This window comes from Carettochelys insculpta, chromosome 13 (genome assembly GCF_033958435.1).
Source record: "Carettochelys insculpta isolate YL-2023 chromosome 13, ASM3395843v1, whole genome shotgun sequence".
Classification (NCBI taxonomy): Eukaryota; Metazoa; Chordata; order Testudines; family Carettochelyidae; genus Carettochelys; species Carettochelys insculpta.
In genome coordinates, this window is record NC_134149.1 from 41,171,935 (window position 1) to 41,194,578 (window position 22,644).

The 22,644-nt window shown below is 56.7% G+C and overlaps 1 protein-coding gene across 5 annotated transcripts; it reads right to left on the minus strand.

Moving 5' to 3' along the window:
- Positions 1-726: 726 nt before the first annotated feature.
- SYTL4 (synaptotagmin like 4) lies at positions 727-22,382 on the minus strand. Of its 5 annotated transcripts, XM_075007898.1 has the most exons (18): positions 20,902-21,185; positions 18,871-19,085; positions 16,092-16,254; positions 15,623-15,838; positions 14,747-14,856; positions 14,379-14,493; positions 13,635-13,733; positions 12,566-12,695; positions 12,385-12,475; positions 11,988-12,091; positions 10,671-10,757; positions 10,191-10,369; positions 9,895-9,997; positions 7,988-8,149; positions 6,856-6,961; positions 5,832-5,931; positions 2,204-2,412; positions 727-1,879 (listed from the first exon to the last, which is right to left on the minus strand). In XM_075007898.1, exons 3-18 carry the CDS (start codon positions 16,199-16,201, stop codon positions 1,737-1,739), a joined length of 2,064 nt encoding a protein of 687 aa, XP_074863999.1. In that variant the 5' UTR covers positions 16,202-16,254; positions 18,871-19,085; positions 20,902-21,185; the 3' UTR covers positions 727-1,736. The 5 variants fall into 5 exon arrangements, with proteins under 5 accessions (XP_074863999.1, XP_074864000.1, XP_074864004.1 ...); XM_075007899.1 differs by lacking the exons at positions 18,871-19,085; positions 20,902-21,185 and adding an exon at positions 22,290-22,382; XM_075007903.1 differs by lacking the exons at positions 18,871-19,085; positions 20,902-21,185 and adding an exon at positions 21,583-21,595.
- Positions 22,383-22,644: the final 262 nt, after the last annotated feature.

Sequence of the window (22,644 nt, forward strand, 5' to 3'; positions counted from 1 at the left end):
GGGAAGCCGTGCGCGGAGCAGGCAGTGCAAGGACACGGGGTACTGGGCCCCACCTGGCTCTGACAGGGCCTGAGGCTGCTCCTCGCCCCCTTCCTCAGGCAACAGGCGCAGGCCAGCCAGGAATGCTCTGATGGGGAAGAGTTTGGTTCATTACGTGCAGACAGACACCCTAGAGCCCCCCGCTCCCCTACACAGTAGGGCCTGGCCAACGGTCTTAGGGCCACAGTCCAAGCACCTGCCTCCTGCCAGGACTCCACTAACACCTTCTGGAGAGAGGCCAGAAACACAGGGGACAAGTTTGTTACCCTCGCACCTCCCTTCCCATCATTCCCCTTCCCCTGGGGCAGGGGGTGGAAGAAGCAAGGACAGCTGCAGGGCAGAGCACAGGTTGGTGTGAAGAGCTGACAGAGCTTGCCCTGCTGTGCCAGAGATGCTCCCCAACTCCTCAGCCCAGCAAACATCCAGCCATAGGTTTCAAAGTCTCAGTCTGTCCTGAAGCAGACCATGGCACAAAAAGCTCCAGGACACGCACGCCCCAGAGCAGGGCTGGGCCTGAGCGCTGCCGTGGAAGGCAGCCAGGCTGGGGCAGATGAGTTTCTGTTCTCTCCACCTCAGCTTTCTCCTCATCTCTACGTTCTCAGCTCCAAGGCAACGCTCCACCACCTCCCTCCCCGAGGCAGGGCAAGAACCTCCCCCTGTGAACGAACACATCCCGACACCACCAGCAATCGCCAGAAAACCTTTATTAAAACAGACGGCCGCTTGGGGCAGGCCCTGACAAGCCGGGCAGCTGCCTCTACAAAGGCTGCCCTCCCAGACAGCTGCTTGATGGGGATTTTAAACATGTATCCTAGAATTTGCTTTTCCTTTCCTCCAAGAGGGGCTGCTGCTGCTCATTGGCCCTGGGCTGGAACCCCACATTTTAAATGAATAAAACTGGGTAAGGGAGCTGGAACAGGCCTGCAGGGTAGCTGGGAGGCACAGAAGCAACAACCAGGGCTGCTACCCTCATCACAAATTCTGAACAACCCACAGCACAGGGGAACAGAGCCATGCCACACCAAAGAAGTGGGCTGGCAGCTCTGGCACTGCTGCTACCCAGGTACCAGCTCAAGTCAGCAGCACGCCTGGTCTCCAGCATAGAGAGCAGGGGGAGGATCCTTTCAAAGCCATAGCCCACAGCTGAGATCAGCCCAGCGCCCTCCTAGCTGCCTTCCCTTCTGCCAGGGACACAAACAGCACAGCCTGCTCAGAGCACAGTGCTGTAAACAGGCCGGGGCTTGTGTCTCCCTCCCCACATGAGCCACGTCTCAGCAGCACCGGATTGTCTCAGGCTCTCCATACCAAACGTGGATTGCTTATGCCTATACAGCCTCGAGCCCGAGTCTAGCTGTGGAAGGAAGAGTGGAAGAGGTAGCAGTGGAAGCTGTAGGTGGGGCAATCAAACCAACTGTACGGGAGACGGATTGGCCAAGGAACTAAGAAAAACAAGTTTTAAAAGCCCTCAGGCCCTGCGGAATTCAAATCCAGCCCAGCTAGACACACACTTTCCATGAGCTGAGCTGGTGCCCAGAACAGGCCGCAAAGCCAAGCCTGCTCAAGGCACTTAGCTTCATTACTACACTAGCAAAAAGGCAGAGCCTGCTCCCAGTGGCCCTTGCTGGTGCTCCGGTTTCAGCCCAGTTGCCTCTGCTGGTGCTGCCATGCAGAGGCTGGTTTCGGGCCCAGTACACAGGCTATGATCTTGGCTTGGCCATGGTGGAGCGCAGCTGTAGGGTTCCTTCTGCCCAGGAGCCTGGGAACTGGCGCATCTTCTGCCACAGGCTCACCTCCTCTCCTGTAGAGTCCATCCAGTCCACTGCCTGGCCCTTACTCAGACCTGAGGGGGAGGGATGAGTTACTGCAGTGCACATCCCTGTTCCCGAGCGCGAGAGAGCAGCCTCCTCCAGCCACACAGAAGGGGTGCTGGGAAATGGAGCGGCAGTGACAGGGAGTAGAGCATTCACACTGGACATGCCGCTGGGGGTGTGCGGGGGCGGGGAAAAGGGGAACATGTGGCCCCAGAGGTTTCAGCTTCTTAGCAAGCGTTCCCCTTCAGTGGCCAGGAACGGGATTCTCCAGGCAAAGCTGAGGAAAGGGGACCAGAATCTGGCTGACCAGCTCAGGTCAGCCACATGCAATGGCCGACCAGGAGGCATCTCACCATTCCCAACGCCCAGCCTGACTCCTCCCAGGAAGTCGTTGCTGGCCAATGGCTCACGGTCCCAGACAGTCAGCTCCAGACAGATGTGCTGCAGGTCCTCTGGGCTGACACCGTTGTAGACAAAGGTGTGGTTGTAGTGAGGATTCAGGGTCTTCTTCACCACAGGAGTCTTCCTCTTGGTGGCCTTGTTTCGGAGCGGCAGCAGGTAGCTGTGGGAGAGGCCCTTGCATAGTTAGAAGCTTCCCCCACATGGTACCCCCCTCCCACCTCAAGCAGAGGGGAGACCGCGATGGCTCAGGAGACTGGTAACAGGCTAGCAGGCCTCACAAATAACTGTGTCCAGTCCCAAAAAGTCAGCTTTGGACTTGGCCATGTAATTTGTATCTGATAGTTGTTCATTGACCCTAGGGAAGAGGATATACAATTTCAGTGCAGCTCCAATACCCGGCATTCAGCTGAATGCCGAACATAAGAATGGCCGCAATGGGTCACACCAATGGTCCATGGAGCCAGCATCCTGTCTCTAACAGTGGCCTACATCAGGTGACTCAAAGAGAACAAGTAACGATCCAGTGATCCATTGCCTGCTGTCCAGGCCCAGCATGAGGCCATCAGAGGCAAAGGGTCACCCAAAGCATGGGGCTGCATCCCTAACAACCTTGGTTAAATGCCAATGACTGGCGTAGCCTCCATGAACGTCTCTCATTCTTTTGAGTCCAGTTACACTTCTCAGCTGACAGTGTGTTGTGCAAACCCTGCCTCATGTATGAGACGTCCTGATGTCATTGGGTGGCCCCTGATTCTTGTGTTAGGAGAAGTGGTAAAAAGAACATTTCCTTGGTCACTTGCTCCACACCACTTTCTAAACCTCGAGCATAGCCTCCCACTTAGTTTCCATCTCTTTATTCTCCTCAGATGGACACTGGTCCAGATCCTGACCTGTGTCTGTTACCCCTCTCTGCACCTTTCCCTTTTTTTAATACATCTTTGTACTAATGGGCACACAGCGTTCCAGGCGTGGGCACACCACAGGAATGTCCCTCACATCCGCTTGATACCAAGAATTCAAGTGGCTTCTCCACAATGAGCGTGACTTCCCTGAGGGCGTCTTTAGCATCTTGTGCCCCCAGGGGTGGTCCTCTTTGGCAGCCTTCTTGCTTCTAATGAACTTAATTGTTGCTAGTAGTTTTGGAAACTTTCATTAGCTACTCTTCAGATTCTTTTGTGGCCTAACGATACTTGTACACTCATTCTCCTCACTCAGCTTTGACTTCTCATTTGAGCAGGATGTCTTCTTGCCTTTGACAGCTCCTCTTACTCCGTTTAGGCACGGTGGCAGTTTTTTTGAGTGGTCCTTTTACGACTTTTTCATTTGTGGTATACATTTAAATTAGAGCCTCTCTTTTGGTGTTTTCAAGAAGTTTCCATGCTGCCTGCAGGAATTTAACTCTTACAACTGTTCCTTTTAATTGCTGTTAAATTAGCTCGCTCACTTCTGTGTGATTCCCCTTTCTTAAGTTAAATGCTATTGCGATGGGCTTCTATGGTTTAACTTCCCCCCACTCCTCTGCACGAATGTTAAATTTAATTATAATTACATTAATTATATTATTACTGTGTGGTTCTGATATATTTGCCTCTTGGAACAGATCCTGTGCTCCACTTAGGACTAAATCAAGAATAGCCTCTCCCCCGGTGAGTTCCGGGACTAGCTGCTCTAAGAAGCAGTCATTACTGGGATCCAGAAACTTTATCGCTACATCCTGCCCTCAGGTGAAGTGTCCCCAATCAATAGGAGACAGTTGAAATCCCCCATTATAGCATCTCTAATTTCCCTGAGCTTTTCACATTGCGATCCAGTGGTCGATAGCGTATGCCTACTTCTCGATTCTTATTCCAGCCTGGCATTTCCATCCCTGGACCTTCTGTGGCCCAGTTTGGTTCATTTAAGATTGTAACAATGCAGCAGAACCCCATTTATCCCAAGCCTCCCTTATCTGTCTCTGTATTAAACAAAACCACTACCAAACAGGCCCAGAAGCAGGCAGTCTCGTCTGTGGCCGCTAGAGGGCGCTGCAGCTTTGCAGTTTTCCATTTCCCAGATTATCCAGCCCTTTAATTTTCTGAGCTGGCCTCTGTCCCAGTCAGAACAGAGAAACAGGTTCTGCTGCACAGGAGTCTGTTTTCTTCCACAGACGGTATCGCCCGCCATCAGCACAACATCGGCTGTCATTTCTATACATCTGGCACCGAAGTACTAGGCTCCCATTGACTGAGTATCATCAAGTTTCCGAAACAACAAGAAGCCCGGGGCAAAGACCCGCTTCATCAGATGCACGAGTGGGGGGTTCCAGAGATCCCACTCAGACCAACAGATACTTTGGAGCAGGAGCTTCCGTGGGCAAAGACCCACTTCATCAGATGCATGAGTGGGGGGTTCAAGAGATCCCACTCATGCATCTGATGAAGTGGGTCTTTGCCCACAGAAGCTCCTGCTCCAAAGTATCTGTTAGTCTATAAGGTGCCCCGGGACTTCTTGTTGTTTTTGAAGATACAGACTGACACGGCCACCCCTCTGATCAAGCTTCTGCAACATTATAGCCGTGATGGGCAACCTGCAGCCTGCTGACCCCGTCTGCCCCCATCACCCACGGACCACTTGTTCACGGGGGGGGGCGGGCTGGAGTCCAGTTCACCCCCCACCTCCCCCAGCAAATCCACTGATTCACACTCCTCCCCAGAGCTGCACTGCTGCAAATCAGCTGTTCAAGCTCTGAGCAGGAGGGGAAGGAGCGGAGACAGAGCATAAAATCAGGCGACTCGCAGTGGTCCGAAAGCGGCCAGGCTCCAGTGCGTGGGAGGGGAGCATACAGGGGTCCACGGGCTGCAAGTGGAAGCCCAAAGGGCTGCAGATTGTAGTGGCCCACAGAGATGAAGGACGACCACTCGTGCGGCCCACTCACTGTCCCTTGCTGCCCGTCACTGTATTCTAACCACACGCACATGTCATAGAGGGACTCCAGTTCACCCACCCCAGCATTCGTGAACTTACAAACCTTCTCACTTGGCAGCTGTCTGCCTGCACGTGATGGAACGGAACCGAACAGCTCCTCCTCTGCCCCATCTGCCCCATCCATCACCGTCCGTCCCCTCCCCTCCCCTCCCCTCCTCTTCACTACATACCGACAATCCCCGCGAATAGCTCCGCCCCCCAGGAAGGGTCTGCCTGCTTCTATTGGCTTGTGACTTGCATCCAGGCCCCCGAGCTGGGACTCCCTCTGCTTCTTCTCCGACTGCCTGTGGCCAGGCCCTGGGAGGAAGCTCGTGAATCGCACTCAGCTTCGCCTGGAGACAAAGGGAGCTCGGCCGAGCTGCGGAGGCTCTGCATCTCTGACGCAGGGAATGGTGAGCGGCTCCACGGCCCTCCCCCCAGGATTTCACACCCAGGAGCACAAGCCCACCAGCATACCCACAGGGCCTGTGTCCCAGCATCAGGCAGCTGCAGGGTGAGTGGAGCAGAGAAGCCCATTCGTTCCCAGGCCCCTGGGTGACTCTACTCCAAAGCACAATCCAGGACTAGAGGAGCTGGGGCAGGTTGCTTTGCTGGCGCCACGGCTCCGACACTCACCCCTTGACAAAGCTGTCAGACATCCCTCCAGATTTGGCCGCTGTCAGGTTCTTGGCTTCTTTGATCCAGACCTGCAGTTCGCCTCCATCCTCCCGTTTGCCTAGAAGAGACGGTCCAAATCACCCACGTTTTCAGCCAGTCATGGGCTGTGACCCCTCTCTGCATCCCGCCCCAGCATGAAACATAAGCTGGGAACGTAAGCTGGGAAGCGCTCTCTGCCACCTGTGCAAAGCTATTTTATCATCCTCAAACCTTACCTGAAAACTCGACGCCATTTTGGCTGCTGGCGTGCAAACGCTACTGGCTATCACCCTAACTCCCTGTACACCAGCTTCCTGGATCCAGCTGCCATCCCACGTTTCATACAACGTTGTCAACTCTGGGCAGGGACCCTTTTTGTTTGTGTGTACACAGCACCTAGCACCTAGCCTGGGGTCCTTGCTCTTCTGGGCAGGGAGCCAGGACAAACAAACAGAACTGTTGGCTCACTGAATGGCAGAGAAGCAGCAAGCCCACTGACATCCGCAGCTGAGAGAGAGACACAGGTCCCAGAACACTGCGTTCTATCTGCGCCTGACTTGCCTGGACTGGCTCGTGATGGGGCCTAGACTGCAGGGGAACTGTCCCACAACATAAGCAAGAGCAGCTGATCTGCACCAATCCGGCTCTCTGCTTGGAAGGGCTCAGGGAACCCTTCTCTAGCTTGCAAAGCTTCACTGCAATAGAAGCCCATCAGCGTGCCAGCTGAATCTGCACAAAAGGAAAGCCCAGCTTGCAGTACTGCTGGAATAACCACCGGTTGGTCCCACTGCAGAGCCAAAGGTTAAAAAGCATTACAGCTGCTTGGTCCTGGAATGGGTCAACTTTCTCCTGAAAGCATGACAAGCAGTTCCCACTTCCCGGAGGAGCTCTGGATGTTTGGAGACCAGGGTTACCTCCTGGGGGGCCAGCGTGTGTTAACATCTGCACTGGTCTTTCCACGTGACCTCCGGAGCTGAGGTCCTGCAGCAGCACAGCCACTCACCTTTCTTGCCATTACTTGTGCCGAGTTGTTTGGAAGCTGGGATGTACTTCAGGGAAACAACCAACTCTCCTCTGTACTGCTGGGAGCCAGCAGGGTCCGCACTGGCCTGAGAAGTGGGAATCAGATAGCTCAGGGCACATTCGCCCGGGAAATCAAACTCCTACCACTGCAGCCTTGTCTGTACACCAACATGCCTCAATATAATGGGGTTGTTCTTTTAAATCTACTTTAGCAGCCAGCACAGACATGTGGGTGCACTCAATGGGCTTTCTACCAGATTGATCAGGAAGTCAGGAACCAGCAGAGGGAAAACAAAATGATTAGGGGGCTGGAGCACATGATCTATGAGGAGAGGCTGAGGGATCTGGGCTTATTTAGTTTGCCCAAGAGAAGAGTGAGGGGAGATTTGATAGCAGCCCTCCACTCCTGAAGGGGGGCTCTAAAGAGGATGGCGAGAGGCTGTTCTCAGTGGTGACGGATGGCAGAACCAGGAGCAACGGCCTGAAGTTACAGAGGGAGAGGTGTAGGTTGGATATTAGAGAAAATTTCCCCAGGAGGGTGGCAAAGCACTAGAATGAGTTACTGACAGAGGTGGTTGAATCTCCATCCCTAGAGGTTTTTAAGTCCCAGCTTGACAAAGTCTTGACTGGGATGATTTACTTAGGGCTGCCTTATGAACGGTCATGGATTCCAGTTGTCTCAGTCAGCAGCACTTCATATTACTTTGGACAGTCTGGTGGACTTGCTCTTAAGTCCAGCTCTCTGAGGTCTGTGTGGCAAGCAGCTTACTTTACTGTCCACCACCCTTATAGGAAGGGGTCTGCCTGCTAAGGTTCATGTCCGTGTACAGACTGATGGCCCAGAGTGCTAAGACACTCCCAGGTACGAGATGGGCGGCTAACTCGTACCACCCTCTGTGCTGCCCGAGAAGAACTAGCTCAGGTACATCTACACAAGCTGGGAATCACTGCCCAGGGAAGAGTCGGATGTCTCCTGTGCCCTTATGTTAGAGGGAAGAGAGCACCTGCACTGGCCAGGGAAGTCTGAATCAGCTCCAGAGCCGCTTCCCTTGCTGGAAGCAGGTGTGCTGGCTTCCTAGGGCTGGCCAGATGGAAGAGCTACAGGGCCATACCTTGCCGTGCAGGGGGAGGCGTTCTTCCAGCTGGCTCTCAAAGTTCCAGGAATCCATCGGGATCTCCACCTCCCCCAGAAAGGTGTTTCGGCCAAAGCGATCATGGTGCCAGACCGAGAACTGCAAAGTCCTTGTGAGCAGGAGGGACTTGTTGATCTGGTACTGGGAAAAGACAGGACCACAGAGCCAGGTGAGCCTGTAGAGCTGCTAGGACCACACCTGAGGCTTTCACCATGGTGGAGATGGCCCTAGTTGTTCCTCGGGAGCCTGAAGTCCTCCCACTGCCTTTTGAGATCCTACCTGGTATGTTTGACTATTGCCACCGATTCCTTCTTTCTGCACAGTTTCACCCACTGCCAGCAAGTCTCCAGGGCCTGGCTGCGCACCAGGAGTCCAGCGCTCTGGGCCAGGCAGTGACTCCCATAACTGCCCACAGACAAGGAACGGCAGATTCTGGGAAGCAGCGGCAGGGCCTTCAAAATTCTTACACCGACACTGGAGCTTTCAGTGAGGCCATGACTAAGGGACATGCAAGCAGGCTGGACATCCCACTACCAGCTTCAGGTGCATAGGCCTGCTGTGTGAGCCACATCCACGGAGGAAATAGCCCCACACGCCCCCACACCTTCTAGGGACACACTGGGCTGCCCTGCCCCACCCCCCCCAAACACACACACGGAAGCTGGGGAGCAGGAATGCTGCTCAGTCTGTCCCACGCACAGGTCCGGCCTTGGGAGGGCCGAGCGGCGCTGCTCACAGACCAGAATCAGGAAGCTCTGGAGCTTTCTGGGGCCCTTTTCAGATTCCAGCGGGTCAGTTTCTAACCTGTCTCCTTTGTACTCAATTCACTTCTCGCAGGGAGCAGGGGCTGCCCCAGCATTTACTTGCGTGTGCTGCAGCACAGACTCCACGGCAGCCGCTAGTAAGTGGAGTGTGCACGGCAGCATGTCCCCCATCTGGAGCCACACTGCACACCCCCGCCCCACCAGCCAGCTCCCCGTTAGCAAGGCCGTACTGCCCTCCGGTGACAGCACCATGGCTGGGAGGGGGCGTTCTCAGCAGCGACCTGCTCGCCCTGCAGGAGATAGAGCTGGAGTGCAACGTCTCTGCAGGGAGGTCACAGCCTCCAACGTACAGCTCAGGGCTTTAGCTGTGCGTGGCCAAGTCACCACGGCAAACAGGAGCGACAAGAAACGCACGACGGCCCTGCACAGAGACACTGTCGCTTCGCCTGGTCCCCAAGCTCGGCGTCTCCAGGAGCTGCTACCTCGGCCCGTAGGAGAGTCCAAGCTCGGACCCTGGTCTAGCTGGGAGAATAGCCTCCCACCGGGCCTGGCCAGGTGGAGAAGGGAGTTTTCACTCCACCAGTGCTGCGAAGGATGAAGCAGGGGGCCTCCGGCGGAGCAGCCTCCCAGCCCTGGGGCCGAGCAGCTGCCTCCCCAGCCGAGCTTGTGCCAGAGCTCTCAGGGGCAGGGGAGACCCCCGCAGTGCAAGGGGGGTGGTACTGGCTGGGGTACGCCGCACCGGGAAGCGATTCAGAGCTTTGCACGGCATCCTGGACAGACTCCTCTGCTGGCCGCTGCGCCTCTGCTACAGGGCCGGTTACCAGGAGGCTGTGACCCAGGAGCGCTGCAGCTGCTGCTGGTGTTCTGCTCCTCCCCCGCTGCGCTTCCCAGCGCCCCCCAGCCCTGCACTGCTCCCTGGCGGGGCAGGGCTGGCAGTTCCAGTGGGAAAAGGAGCAAACCGCCCCCCGCCCGGTAACATGGGAGCAGGAGGGGAGCAGAAGAACGGGGGGTCCCAGCTTGGGGGTGGGGTGCAGTCACCTGGCCCCCCTGCGGCTGAGCCCTCCCCTTTTGTTTACTTGCACCCCTGGGCGACGCCCACTAGCCCCCTTCCCCGGGGCTCACCTTGAGCAGCTCGTTGTACAGCGGGTTGACGCTGTTGCGTTTGATGGTTGTTTTGCGTTTGCCTTGCCGGGATTTATCAGGCAGCAGGTACGTCTTCACGTAGCTAGGAGAAGCAAGCAGGAACGTCACCCCGTTCACGGGCGTCTCCCCAGAGCAGCACCTCCTGCCCACCACCAGCCACCCCTTCTGACTGCACGGCGGCTCCAGCTCCGCCGCCCAGCCCAGGGGCTTTCCCACCACCAGGAAAGGCCAGTGGCTGGGTCATCTACCCCCTTCCCCCATCCCGCAGCACTCACGGGTTGGAGCGCTTCTTGGCCTCGTCAGCATAGGCCAGCTGGCGACACTCCTTCACGTGGATGAAGAGGGTCTCGGTCTTCTGCTCGTAGCTGAGAGAGAAGGCAACCTCCCCCGTGACGCAGACGTTGCCGAAGTCCCCAGCCTCGCTGTAAATGCTCACCATGCTCCCCAGCGTGCTCTGGAACACGCAGGTCCGGTCAGAGTCAAGCCCCCGGCCGGCATAGAGAACTAGGCTACTTCCATGGCCTCCACCCACGCGACCACTGGGCTGGAGTACCCCTACCACGGCCAGGGTGGGGGAAAACGTTCTCAGCACCTTTCATCCCAGGGCCCGAAGCCTCACACCTGCTTGCGAATGCTATCCAAGGGAGATGCTCAAACTGCGATTCCAAGGCAGAGCGCAGCTTGGTACCGACCTCCGCTCTAACCACCAGGCAGCACTGCCTCCCACTCCCTAGCGCCGATCCGCAGGCACTCACCGAAGAGGTGCCGCTGCGCATGCTGCTTCTGGCTGTCCTCCGGCGATGGATCTCCACCAGGTTGTCAATATCTTCCTCCTCCTCATCCTGCAAAGAGGCACAGGCTGAGCCTCCCTCATCTGGCGACATCCATAACCCGGCACGATTTCAGTCAGCCGGATGACAACGCATCACGCGTGTGGCCACGTTTCCTGTGGTCCCATAAAGTTCCAGCCACCAGTCCTGGCTCTCAGCATTCTGGGCTGTTCTTTAGCTGTAGGTTTACCCCTATGTGTCTTCTGAGAGCCCAGCGAGCAGTGGAAGGGCTGGTGATGTACTAGACAATATTGACCTCCCCTGATAGGGCAGATTCTCTTGTTCAGCACCACCCAGTTCCACGGGTGCTGGATGAGAGACAGGCAACCTGCATATGGCCAACTGTACCAGCTGGAAAACCAAGGCACCTAGACGCCCTCCACCCACATCAACCCTGACAGAGAAGCAGCACCGACAACTCAGGCTGCAATGGGCAGCCCAGGCTAGTGAGTGGGCAGCGGGACTGGTCCTCCTCCATCTCCAAGGGCCGCAAGATTGTCCTAACCAGGGCGGGCTCTGGCGATAGGGGACTTTCGCTAACTGCGCTTGTGTACCTAGAATTGGCGGGGTGGGCCGAGTGCACCATAGCAGCACTTTGATTGGAGGCAAAGGGATGCACGACTCTCACAGCCGGTGTTGTGTCCAATCAGCACGTTCCTCACTTCGCTTTAATCCTGGTAGGACAACTACCTACATGGATGGAGACCAGTGGAACCTGGCAACCCCGGGCGTGAGGAATGGGGGCCGCAGATTACTCAGCCCTGCCCCAAGAGCACATCTACACAGCAGCAAGGCCTGAGGCAGGGCCAAGGAGAGCCGTGTAGACACCGGGGCTTAGTCTGGTGCCCAGGCTCCCGACAACATCCAGCCTCTCCGCAGCGCAAACCTGAGGCAGTTAAGTCGGGCGCGGAGGGTCACTGCTGCAGGGGCCTCTGTGCTGTGCAGAGATACCCAAAGCTGCTTCCCCAGCGCTCGCTCCAGTCGGTACTCACCTTGGACTGGGGGAAGAGGCCCTGGGTGAGCCGCCGGCACAGAGGAGAGCTCCTTCCCCCACAGCCTCAAGGAGCAGGCCCCTCCCTGGGGAGCTCATTTGGACAAGCCAGGGCCTATCACTGAGATCTGCAGTAGGGTCTGTGCTTCAGTGGAAGTTCAGGTAACAGCTGGAGTAACTCCCCTCCAATCCCACAGGCCTCCCTGTATCAAGCAAATGAGTCGATTCAACGCAGCACAACAAGCTCTCACCACGTCAGCGTTGAGGCCCGGGACCGACTTGCTTCTGTCTCCCAAGGAGCCGCTTTCACTTCCCAAGTCCTCGGGGCGCAGATCGATCACTGACTTGGTGTAGTCTGCGTGGAAGACGGGGAAGCGAGATGCCACCAATCCAGCCGCAGTGCAGTGCTAGCCAGCTGTCACAGACGCAGCTGGCAAGCACTGCATCGCCGATCAAGGTGTGCTGCAGAAGTGGGCCAGCACCACAAGTCCCCTTTTATGGGCACAGGCACTGAGACGGGACGAAGTGACCTACTCAATGACACCTAACAGGCCAGTAGCAGAAGTGGGACCAGAATCAAGGTCTCCAGACTCCGCCCTGCATTGCTTCCCACATTACAGCTGCCAGGGTTCCCAGAAGGCGACTCACCTGCAGGCCTCAGGGTTCTCCTGGGATTCTTCTTGAATATGGTTTCGTTCTCATCTGCAGATACTGCGCCGGGGCTCCCCACGTGAGCCTCCTAGGAGGGAAAACAGCCTGCTCAGCAAGAAGGAACTGGAGCATGTAGCAGCGCCAGATGCCAGAGCTGATAGTGGTGGGAGACACCTACGCTTTCTGATCCAGAGAGATGAGCGCCTCTGGAGCAGGCAGGGATGGGCAAGGTGGAGACGGTGGAGCCCACGGGACCAGGTCTTTGCTTCCCCTCTTGGAAGGTGACCGTTTTATCCAGGGAGCTTCTCCTGCAGATGGAGGAAAAAAAGTCAGGCTTGCTCTGTATCCATCCAGCAGGAGAGCCATTTGCTGGTGGAGAGGAGAGGGCAGTGCCTAGCAACCAGAGATAGCTCGTCCTTCTCAACCAGCATTAACAGCCCTCTGAAGGGCAGAGTGTTACAGCCCAGTCCATGTGCTACGGGACCAAGCCGGGGAAGAATGGGGCCCTGACTGCTCAGCGCAAGATTGAAGCATGCTAAAGAACCCTACCATGGCATTCTGCACTTGCCAGTCTGCCTGTCCTCTGCATCACAGCCAGGTCAGTCACCTCCTGTTTAGGCAGCAGCCCCCACCCCCCGCCGTGCCTCTCAGGGCTCCAGGCCTCTTGAGGCGTATTTGGACGTTAGAAGCAGCTGGCCACCAGCCTGTTCTGCACATAGATCAGGGCAGTCCTGGGTTCAAAAGGGACCAGGCTTTGGGGAAGAGCTATATTGGCTGGAAGGGGCAAAGGGGCAGAAGCAGCCTCGGGAGTAAGCTAGGGAGCCACCTGCCCATAAGTGTCCCAGCTCATCTATCTGGGGGAGTGGAGACTGTCCCAGCTGACCTTCAGAAGCGTCCCTCAAGCCAGTCCTTCTCCTCCCACTCCAAGCAGGACCCTCCCACTGCCCTGTGAGCCACAGACTTAAGGCAGGGAAGAAAGTGGAAGAGCTGCTGACTGTTGCAGAGCACAGGAATTGGGGTCTCTCTCTCTCACTCTCCTGGAGCAAAAACAACGAGGAGTCCTCTGGCACCTTGAAGACTAACCGTTTATTTGGCCGTAAGCTTTTCTGGGCGTCAGATGACGCAAGCAGGTTCGAGCCCATGAGCGCTTACACCCAGACAAACTTGTGAGTCTTTGAGGTGCCAGAGGATTCTTCCTGGTTTTCGCTGAAGCTGACTAATGCAGCTCCCTCTCTGAGGCTTGTCACCTGGAGCCGATGTTGGGTCTGTACCCATCCAGACTCATGTTCTCCATAGACTCTGTGTCACTCCTCCCGTCTCGGGGATCCAGGGCTTCAGGAGCCAGGCTGAGAGCAGAAATGAAAAACAGATCTGTCCCGACGGTAGGAAAGGCACTACCGGATAGCACAGCAGGAGGCCTAAGGCCCTCCCGAGAGACGGAGGGCACCAGGGTGTCCACTGCTACGGCAACAAGTACCTTTGGGCCACTGAGCAGCACCAAGTTTTGCCCCGTTGGCTGCACTCAGGGCTGGTATCTCTGCTAGCCCCATCTCCCAGGGCTCATCTTTAACGGACAACTGACTCCAGCTCAACCCAGCACCCCATGGCCGAGGGCCAGTACCAGCGTCCCCGGTAAGCTGGGTGCTTGTGCAGCCACTCAAGCGAGATTCAGATTCCATCCAGCGAAGCAGCAGACGGCCCACAGCTAGGTTTTAAGTTTCTACTGGTGGTGCACTTTTCACGTGCCTCAGTGCATGTTAAAAATTATTCTGCACATGGCTGGAAAAGATTAGCAGGAGCATTGGTTGGGCTCGTTCCCCCTGCAGCCAGCAGGAGGATATTGTCAACCACAGGAAATGATACAAGAGGCAGAACACTGCACAAAGCCCATGGGCCACAGACACAAGCAGGGCACAGAGGCGCACCAACGCATCTCGCCGGCAAGGGGAGGGCACCACCAAGGACACCTGCAGGACAGACTTATGACTCACCTGGGCTCCTTCTGTTGCTCCTGGAGACTCTTCGGCTCTGCCGTGATGGAGCCCTTTGGATCGCTCGGCTGAGTCAGCTGCAGAAGGGTTTGACCCATTGTCTCCCTTTTGTTAGCTGGGAAAAGAACAACAATGCCAAGACAACCAAGTTGGGAGGAGAGGGGCCTAGCAGGGCAGCCTGCAGAGACCTCAGGCATCTTACTTCCCCATTCAAGTGCCTGGGCAGCATCATGAACGAGAAAACCAGGGAAGGCCTCTGAGCCGGAGAGCCCCTGGGGTGAAACAGGGCTCTGCATCCAAACAAGGGCATCCCAGAGGTGACTTGCTTGGCTCGGGTCCCTCCCCAGCCACAGCCTGGATGGCCCTACCTGGAGGCTTGCGCCGAAGGGACATTCTCACAATGTCACTCCCCAGCTTGTTTGCAAAGCGATTGACTCGTTGATCATAGAACCAGTCCCCAGTTGACTTCTTCAGTTCTCTGCAGGGGAAAGAGGCAGTGAGAGGCCAGTCTCACCCTAAGCCAGGTCTGCGCACTCGGCTTCCTGCGCTCGGCCGCCCTGCAGGAGGACACGCTGCTGGGGCAATGGAGACGAGCACAGCAGATGCACAGAAAGGCAAGATCCGGGCCCGATAGCCGGCAGGCTAGTGCTGGGCACACCCAGTCCCCAAAGGGCCTGCACTGCACTGCACTGCACTGCACGCCAGGGACAGACAGAGGATGCCTTGTGCACCAGCAGCTGGAGAGGGATGAGGGAAAAGGACACGGGCAAGGCAGGATCGGAGAGGAGGAGTTTTTCCACCACCAGAGGTTTGCACACTGCTCACGTGGGGCGTCGGAGGGGAAGATTTCCAGCAGCTGTGCTCGCAGCAGAGCAGGAGGGCAGGTGGCAAGCTGGAGTCTGGGGGAAAGGAACAGTAGACCGGGGCAGGAGGTAAGCAAGACCATAGCCAGCAGCAGCAGGGGAGGACAGATGGGTTTCGACAGGTCGGAGAAAGCCACAAGGACTTTGGAAGAGCTGTGGTGTGTGTGGGAGGAGTCGGAGGGCAGCTGGTGCCTGGGAGGATGAGGAAGGCAGCCACCATCTGTATGGGAGGGACACCCCCAGCCCGGCGGGGAGGACAAGGAAGGCAGCCACCGTCTGTATGGCAGGGACACCCCCAGCCCGGCGGGGAGGAGGAGGAAGGCAGACACTGTCCGTAAGGAGGGACACCCCCAGCCTGGCCTCTCCCCGGGAAACACTCACGCTTCCTTGGTGCAGACTTTGCAGCGCCAGGTGCTGTTGATGCTGTAGGAGCGGCAGTCCCGACACACCAGGTGGTTGCAGCCACGGCAGGTGTTGGCCTTGGGGCTCACCCGGCCCAAGCTCTGCTGGCAGCGGGCACACGTCCGCTCGCTGTAGCGCTGGCTGCCCCGCTTGGCCCCTTTGCGCCGGATCTCCAGCAGCTCATTCTTCAGTCGCCTGTTCAGATGCAAAACCCCAGAGCCGTTACACCCACAGCGAGGCCCGAGAGTGGAGCTGACGCTGTCTCAGGAGAGAAGGACGAGGTGACACCTGGGCAGCCGCCATCTACCTTCCATCCAGGGGCAGAGCACAACACCCATCTCCACCCACCCGCCCCCGCCATTTACAGGCAAAACCCAACAGGCCATCAAAGCAGCAGGGCCTGCAGCAGACTGAAGGAAGAACAGCTCTCCTCTGTCCCGGCCCTCACCTGATCCTTCTCTCTTCAGCTTTGCGGAGCTCTTCATCTCGCTGCAGCACTTGCAGGATCACGTCCCTCTCGGCTTCTGACAGGAAAGACAGGTCCACCAACTCCGACATGGCTTCGCCTGGGAGCTGCTGGCCTTTCCCCGAGCGCAGCTGGAATCCCGGAGCTGGAGGCAAGTTCGCACGTTAGTCCGATCCAGCGCTCGAACGGGATGGATGGGAGGCTCAGGGTTACAGCACCGCGCCTCTCCGGCTGACACAGGCCCCATGTCTGCTGCAGACCTCCCCAACCCCCAGGAAGGGGGGCTACTGCAAGGACGTGGAAGCACAGGGTGTAGGGTTGGCTTTTGCAGCTTCCCTCAGAGCCCAGAGCGGGGGAGAGAGCAAAGAGACCAGCCCATCGGTAAGCTGCTCCAAGGAGTGTTTTTCCAGCATAGCCCGTATCTTGGTCATTTCCCATCCCAGCTCAGCCCATCGGGGTCACTGCAGGAAAGCACCAGGCAAGACCCTTCGGAAGAATCCCTCCCCCATCTCAGGCCCCTGGGGGCACTGAAGCACCCGGCACACACCTACACACAGGCTGCTCTCAAGAGCAGCACTGCCCCAGCCTCGTCCACCCAGATGATGGACATCTGCATCAACCCTCGCATGATCACATCTGCACCCGGCTCCCTGCTCTCTCCCCTGACGCATGTTCCCCACCACCAGCAGGAAGCTCTCTCCCCCCATGCTGCCCCCCGGCTTCCTGCCTCCTAGATGACATCACACTTCATTGTTACAGCTACAGCGGTGCCAGTGCCGCAGCTTTGTGGATTCCACGGGAGCAGGCGGCCGGGACTCCAGGCAGATCTAGAACCTCTCTGAGTTCTAGCTCCAAGGTGTTTGGGGGGTTGCTTTGTTCTGAAATACTGTACAAAAGAAAGCCAAGGCAGGGCTTCAGATTTGCCTCGGAATAGAACTGTGCCGAACTGTGGCCAAGAAAAACAAGCCACGGACCATGAAATTTGGTCTCCCTCATGAAACCTGGTCCTGTGCGTGCTTTTATCCTGTACTGCACTGCCTTCGGCGCCAGGCAGCTGGAGAGTGGTGGCTGCTGAGGGCCCAGCTCTGCAGACAGCAGCCCAGAGGTAAGGACGTTAATACTGTATAATGCCATCCATACTTCTGCACTGCTGCTGGGGTAACCGCCCATGGGCAGACTTGAGCCTGGGATCTCTGGAGCTAAACGCACGAGCCTCTGGAGTTTGAGCTAAAAGCCAGGAAGCTCTCAGCTAATTACGTGGCGGAGACGCATTCTCTCTCTCTGCGTAAGTGGTCTAAAGAGCCACTATCTGGGACAGTGAACCACACTAGTGGGTGTGTGGGTTACACTGACAGCCGCTCTGGCTGCAGAGCTAGGAGCTTGGCCAGCAGCCACTACAGTCTAGCTGCCCAGCTCCGAAGGCAGCAGTGCCACAAGCCACACAGAGGGTAGCAGTACCCAAGCCCCATCCAACAACCTTGTGACCCCCACAGCACTCAGGACCCCTACCATTCCAATAGTGAACGTTCAGATTTTAACCACTGAAATGACCAAAATTTATTATTTTTTTAAGTCCTGTGACCATGAAACTGAGCAAAATGAACTGTGATCTGGGCAGGGCTGTACCTGTCAATGAACCCGAGAGCACAAATCAAGGCAGACAAGTACATTCGTCCTTTTTACCCAAGGCAGACAAGTACTATTTTCATAGTAAAGATGCTAAAAGCAAAAATAAGTTGCATTGTTGCAATTTACTGCACCTGATATGACAAAATTCTAAACTTAATTATATAGAAAAAAACCCCACACTGAAAATCAATTCTGCACATTTTTTAAACCACCTCTTTGGGATACTTAGATTCCAGGTTTTGTTTGACCGTTTGTTCAAGAACCACCTCTACTATGCAACTCATCTTTGTTTTAACAGACTGAAAATGGGCTAAGGAACAAGTAACGTAGTATAGTAAGCATTCCCACTGTGATAGGTGCACTGTTAAAGACAAAAAGCCAGAAGATTTAGACTTGGCTTCAATGTTTTGTTCCTTCGTTAAAAAATGCATGCATGCGCGTGCACTCACACCGCTCATTAGAAATGCCACCTGACATTTAAAAAGCAGCACCCTCTGGTTCACAAGTACTATGCTAATGAACGTAAGCACTGGCAAGCGAACCTGACCAGCTTATCTTTGGTCGAACAGAACAATACAAAAAACAGTTAGAAGTCTTTTGTTAATAACCCCAGATGCCCTTTATTTAGCTTGTTAAGAAATGCAACATGAATTTTAAAGTGCCCCTGTTCCTTTAAATGACCTTTTTCAACAAAGTAGCAAGAAACTAATCTGGCTTCCAAAGGAATGGAAAAAGAATTGCAATAAGAGGAAAAGTAACAGACTAGAGGGCTAACTGAAGTCTCTGCCCGCAGGGATTCAGAGACTGCCTGAAGCAGTCCCCAGTTCTGGGAACAGGACCTCAAGGTGCAAGTTGTGAAGTATGAAATGCAACAAACTGGTTATGAGGCTTGCCTGAGTATCAGCGTTTAGCACTTAGACCGGCCATCCAGAAGTAATGACACAAGATCCCTGCCAGCACCTGGTTAGCATATGCACATACCAACCTCAATTCATTTCCTACTCAGGCACCAGTAGCCAGTCCTCTTCAGAACTGACTCCTCACGCTTGTCACATAGAAACAGATTCCCATTCCCGGAGCTCCTTGCACCCCACACACTCCACTGAGTCTGTATCAGCTGCAGGGATTTTACCTAAGAAGCTGGATGCGGATCTGGGCTCTCTCTAAAGTCACAACTGTGCTGCCCATTTCTACACGTTTGGGGTTCACTCAGAGTAGGTGAACTGCCTGAGCTACCCCACAGTCAGCTGGCTTCAATGATGCCCTCATTTATCCTCTTCTCTTTCAACTCCGATGTACCACTTCTCTTCACAGATGCACTCTCTTTTGATGGCTACCTAGAGTTCCCTGTCAGAAGAAGAAAATCAACAGTCAGCAGCTTCTAGGGCAGCTGGAGCACCCGCCAAGTTGAGAGAAGAATGGAAGATGATGAGATTGTTTGTTTAGAACTGGCTTTTTTAACTCTCCAGACAAAGGAATGCTTTTGGGCAGCATGAGGCAGCCCGTCAAGGGACAAGCATCTTCCCTTCCAGTTCTGTATTCAGTTGTGGCATCTCAGGGGAAACTGAGCTGGTCTTTGCTCTACCGTTTAAGACTCCAGTCATGCACTGAGAGAAAGGAAAGGAAAGTCTTTCCTTCTGAGGAGTTGGACAAGCTCTATGCCACAACAGGGCACTTCTGTTCATGGAGATCCCAGCCATTTCCAGGGCCTTCAACAACCAAGAGAACGGAGCAGGGAAGGACCACCACACGAAGATGGAGTGTTTACACTCAGATTCAGGAAGAGACTCAGGCACAGACCGGGGGCGTTGTTTTACAAGAGGTATTAGCCCAGGAGCACGATGCAAAGAGGTCGGCGAAGAGGTCCTCTCTCCCTGTGCTCTGTCTTCTCGTACCCAAGCGACCGAGAACACAAAGAATGAAGCTGAACCAGCTAAGGAGGCTCTTGCTTCCAACACAACAAACTGGCCTCCCAAGGGGTCCTCCTCTAGCCACATGCTCTCCGCTCACTATGCTTCCAACTCCCCACACTTGCTCCCTTCAGCATGGTTGAAGGAAGGCTGAGGACATCGCTTCCCTCCAGGGCAACACTCAGCCCCTAAATACCCACCCACTTCCACCGCCCAAGAACCAAGAGCAGTGTGAGCCCAGTCCAGTCTTGGAGGGCCACAGCTCTTTATCCTCTTGTAGCAACACAGCTCCAGAGCTACATGTCAACCTCCTTGCAATTCGGGTGGAAGATACATTGTTGTATCTGGCAGTGCCTGACTTAGACAAAAGGTTTGGGATTGCCCAGCTTCCCTGGAGGAGGAACTTCACAGGAAGGCTTCCAACAGCTGCCCTTCAAGAACCCTACCTTATCTAGTTTTCCCTTAAGAAGTGCATATCCTAAAGAGGGAACGCACTTCTTTAGACTACACCTTCTTCTGACCCACTCTGCACAGGCATTACGTTAGCTCTCTCCCTTCCCAACCCATACCCTGTACAACAGATGGGATCAGACCAACAGTCCATGTAGCCCAGCACCCCATCACCCAAAGACAGACACTCCAAGGAACAAAGAGAACTGGGCAACATACCATGTGACCCATCCTCAATCATCCAGCCCCAGCTTCTATCAGTTGGAACGTTAGGGCCACCCAGAGATGGAGCTGTGCCCCAACCCTCTTGGCTAACAGCCGTTGATGGATCTACCTTCCACAAACTCGTCTCATTCTCCTTTGAGCCCAGTTATACTTCTGGTCTTCACCATTTCCCTGGCAATGAGCTCTACAGCATGTCCTTCTGTTTGCTCTTAACATGCTGCCGATGCATTTAATTGAGCAACGCCAGGGCCATGGGGGGTAAGTAGTTCTTCCTTATTCACTTTCTTCACCAAAGCTATGATTGTATAGACCTCATCATATCCACACTAAATTGTATCTTTTCCAAGATGAAAAGTCCTGGTCTTAATCTCTCCTCACATGTAAATTGTTCCACCTCCCTTCATCTTCTCCCCTGCCTGCTTCCACCTCACCTCTGGAGTGGGCCTGGAGGCTGCCCAAACAAATGGGCGAAGAAAGGAGAGAGCAGTGACCGTAGGGGGGGGACGTGAAATACTCTAACATACCCTTTTTGACCTCACCCCCCCCTACACACACCCCGTACATATAAACAAACCCACCGCACACCACCTGAAGTCAGCCTGCCTCCACCTGTCTAGGCACAGATGAGCACCCCTGCAAAGGGGGAGGAAAATACTTGCAAACGGATGAAGGGTTTAATCAGGAATGTGACTCTCAGATGAGGTTTAGCAGGATCTGCGGAGCGGAGATTTCAACACCACACTCCCATGGCTGTTACTCAGGAACATCAAACGACACCCAAGCATCTGAGACAAAGGCTGCCCGGCAGGCAGTTACCAGCCCCTCTTCCTGCACGACAGGATGTGCGCCTCCGAGGCAGATGGACACACCCGCCCAGGCAGGGACCTCTGCCGCCGGAGTCATGGGCCTTTCCTGCGGCAGGAAGCCCGGGACTGCTGTGTAAGCGACGGGCCCCTCCAGCACATCTGGGGACAAACTCTCCCGCCCCACCCAGCCCAGCCTCTCCCCAGCTCCAGCAGGGAGGTGCTGCAGCCAGCCGGACCCAGGCCCCCGCCCTGCGGAACGCGCCTGCACCGAGCCCGGCTCTGCCCCGAGAGCCAGACCGCAGGCGGGATCCGGCGGGCCCGGGGCCAGCACCCCGCGGCGCCCGACCCCACCCACGCGCCCCCGCCACATGCCTGCGGGCACGGGCCGATCCCCGCCGCGCCCCGGCAGCCAGGGGGCTCCGGCTCCAGCAGCCGCGGGGGCTGGGGCGGTACCTGCGGCGGCCGAAACTTTCCCCCGAGGGGGCGGGGCCGGCTCCTTAAAGGGGCCGCGCCCACTCACCTGCTCCGCCCTTAAAGGGACCGGGCCCAGCCGCGGGGGAGGAGGGGAACTGGTGCAGGGCGAACGGGACCCCCGGCGACCGGCTGGAATCCTGCTCCCAACCCCTCCCCCCGGGCAGGGAGCCAGCGCCCCCCCTCCAGCGCCCCCGCGCCATTCCCTCCCCGGGGCCCAGCGCCCCCGCGCCCGCCCTGCTCCAGCCCCCCCCGGGGCCCAGCGCCCCCCTCCCCTCCAGCTCGCGCCCGCCCCGCTCCAGCCCCCCCCAGGGCCCAGCGCCCCCCTCCCCTCCAGCTCGCGCCCGCCCTGCTCCAGCCCCCCCCGGGGCCCAGCACCCCCCCCCAGCTCGCGCCCGCCCCGCTCCAGCGTCCCCCGGGGCCCAGCACCCCCCCGCCCCAGCTCGCGCCCGCCCCGCTCCAGCGTCCCCCGGGGCCCAGCGCCCCCCCGCCCCAGCTCGCGCCCGCCCCGCTCCAGCGTCCCCCGGGGCCCAGCGCCCCGCCTCAAGCCCCCCCGCCCCGTTCCCTCCCCAGGGCCCAGCGCCCCTACTCCAGCTCGCGCCCGCCCCGCTCCAGCCGCGGTAACCCCGCCCCTGGCCTGTTCCAGTCCCACCTCCCCCTTTTGCACTTGGGCCGCAGCCGCGCCGTACCCCGGAGGTTTCCGCGGCTGCATCACTTCAGCCTCGGCCGTCGGGGCAGGGAGAGGCTCTGCCAGGCGGCTGCGCCCATCCCGCCGCCGCCAGCCAGTGGGCGGAACAGGAAGCTGGAAAGCCGCGAATTTAACACTCCTGCCAGGCCGTGCAGGGTCACCTGCGGAACTCCCCGCCACAGGGAGGAAGGTGCTCAGCAGGGCGAAGGCCGGCGGGGCTTGGATGCGGAAGAGTAGAGTATCCAGTTCGGGCAAGGGCTGGTTCCGAAGATCTAGGCCAACCACCAGCTCTGGCTGGTGAGAAACCTACCGCTGTACCAGAACTGTCTGCTTTGCAGCTCCATGCGCCTTGCTCT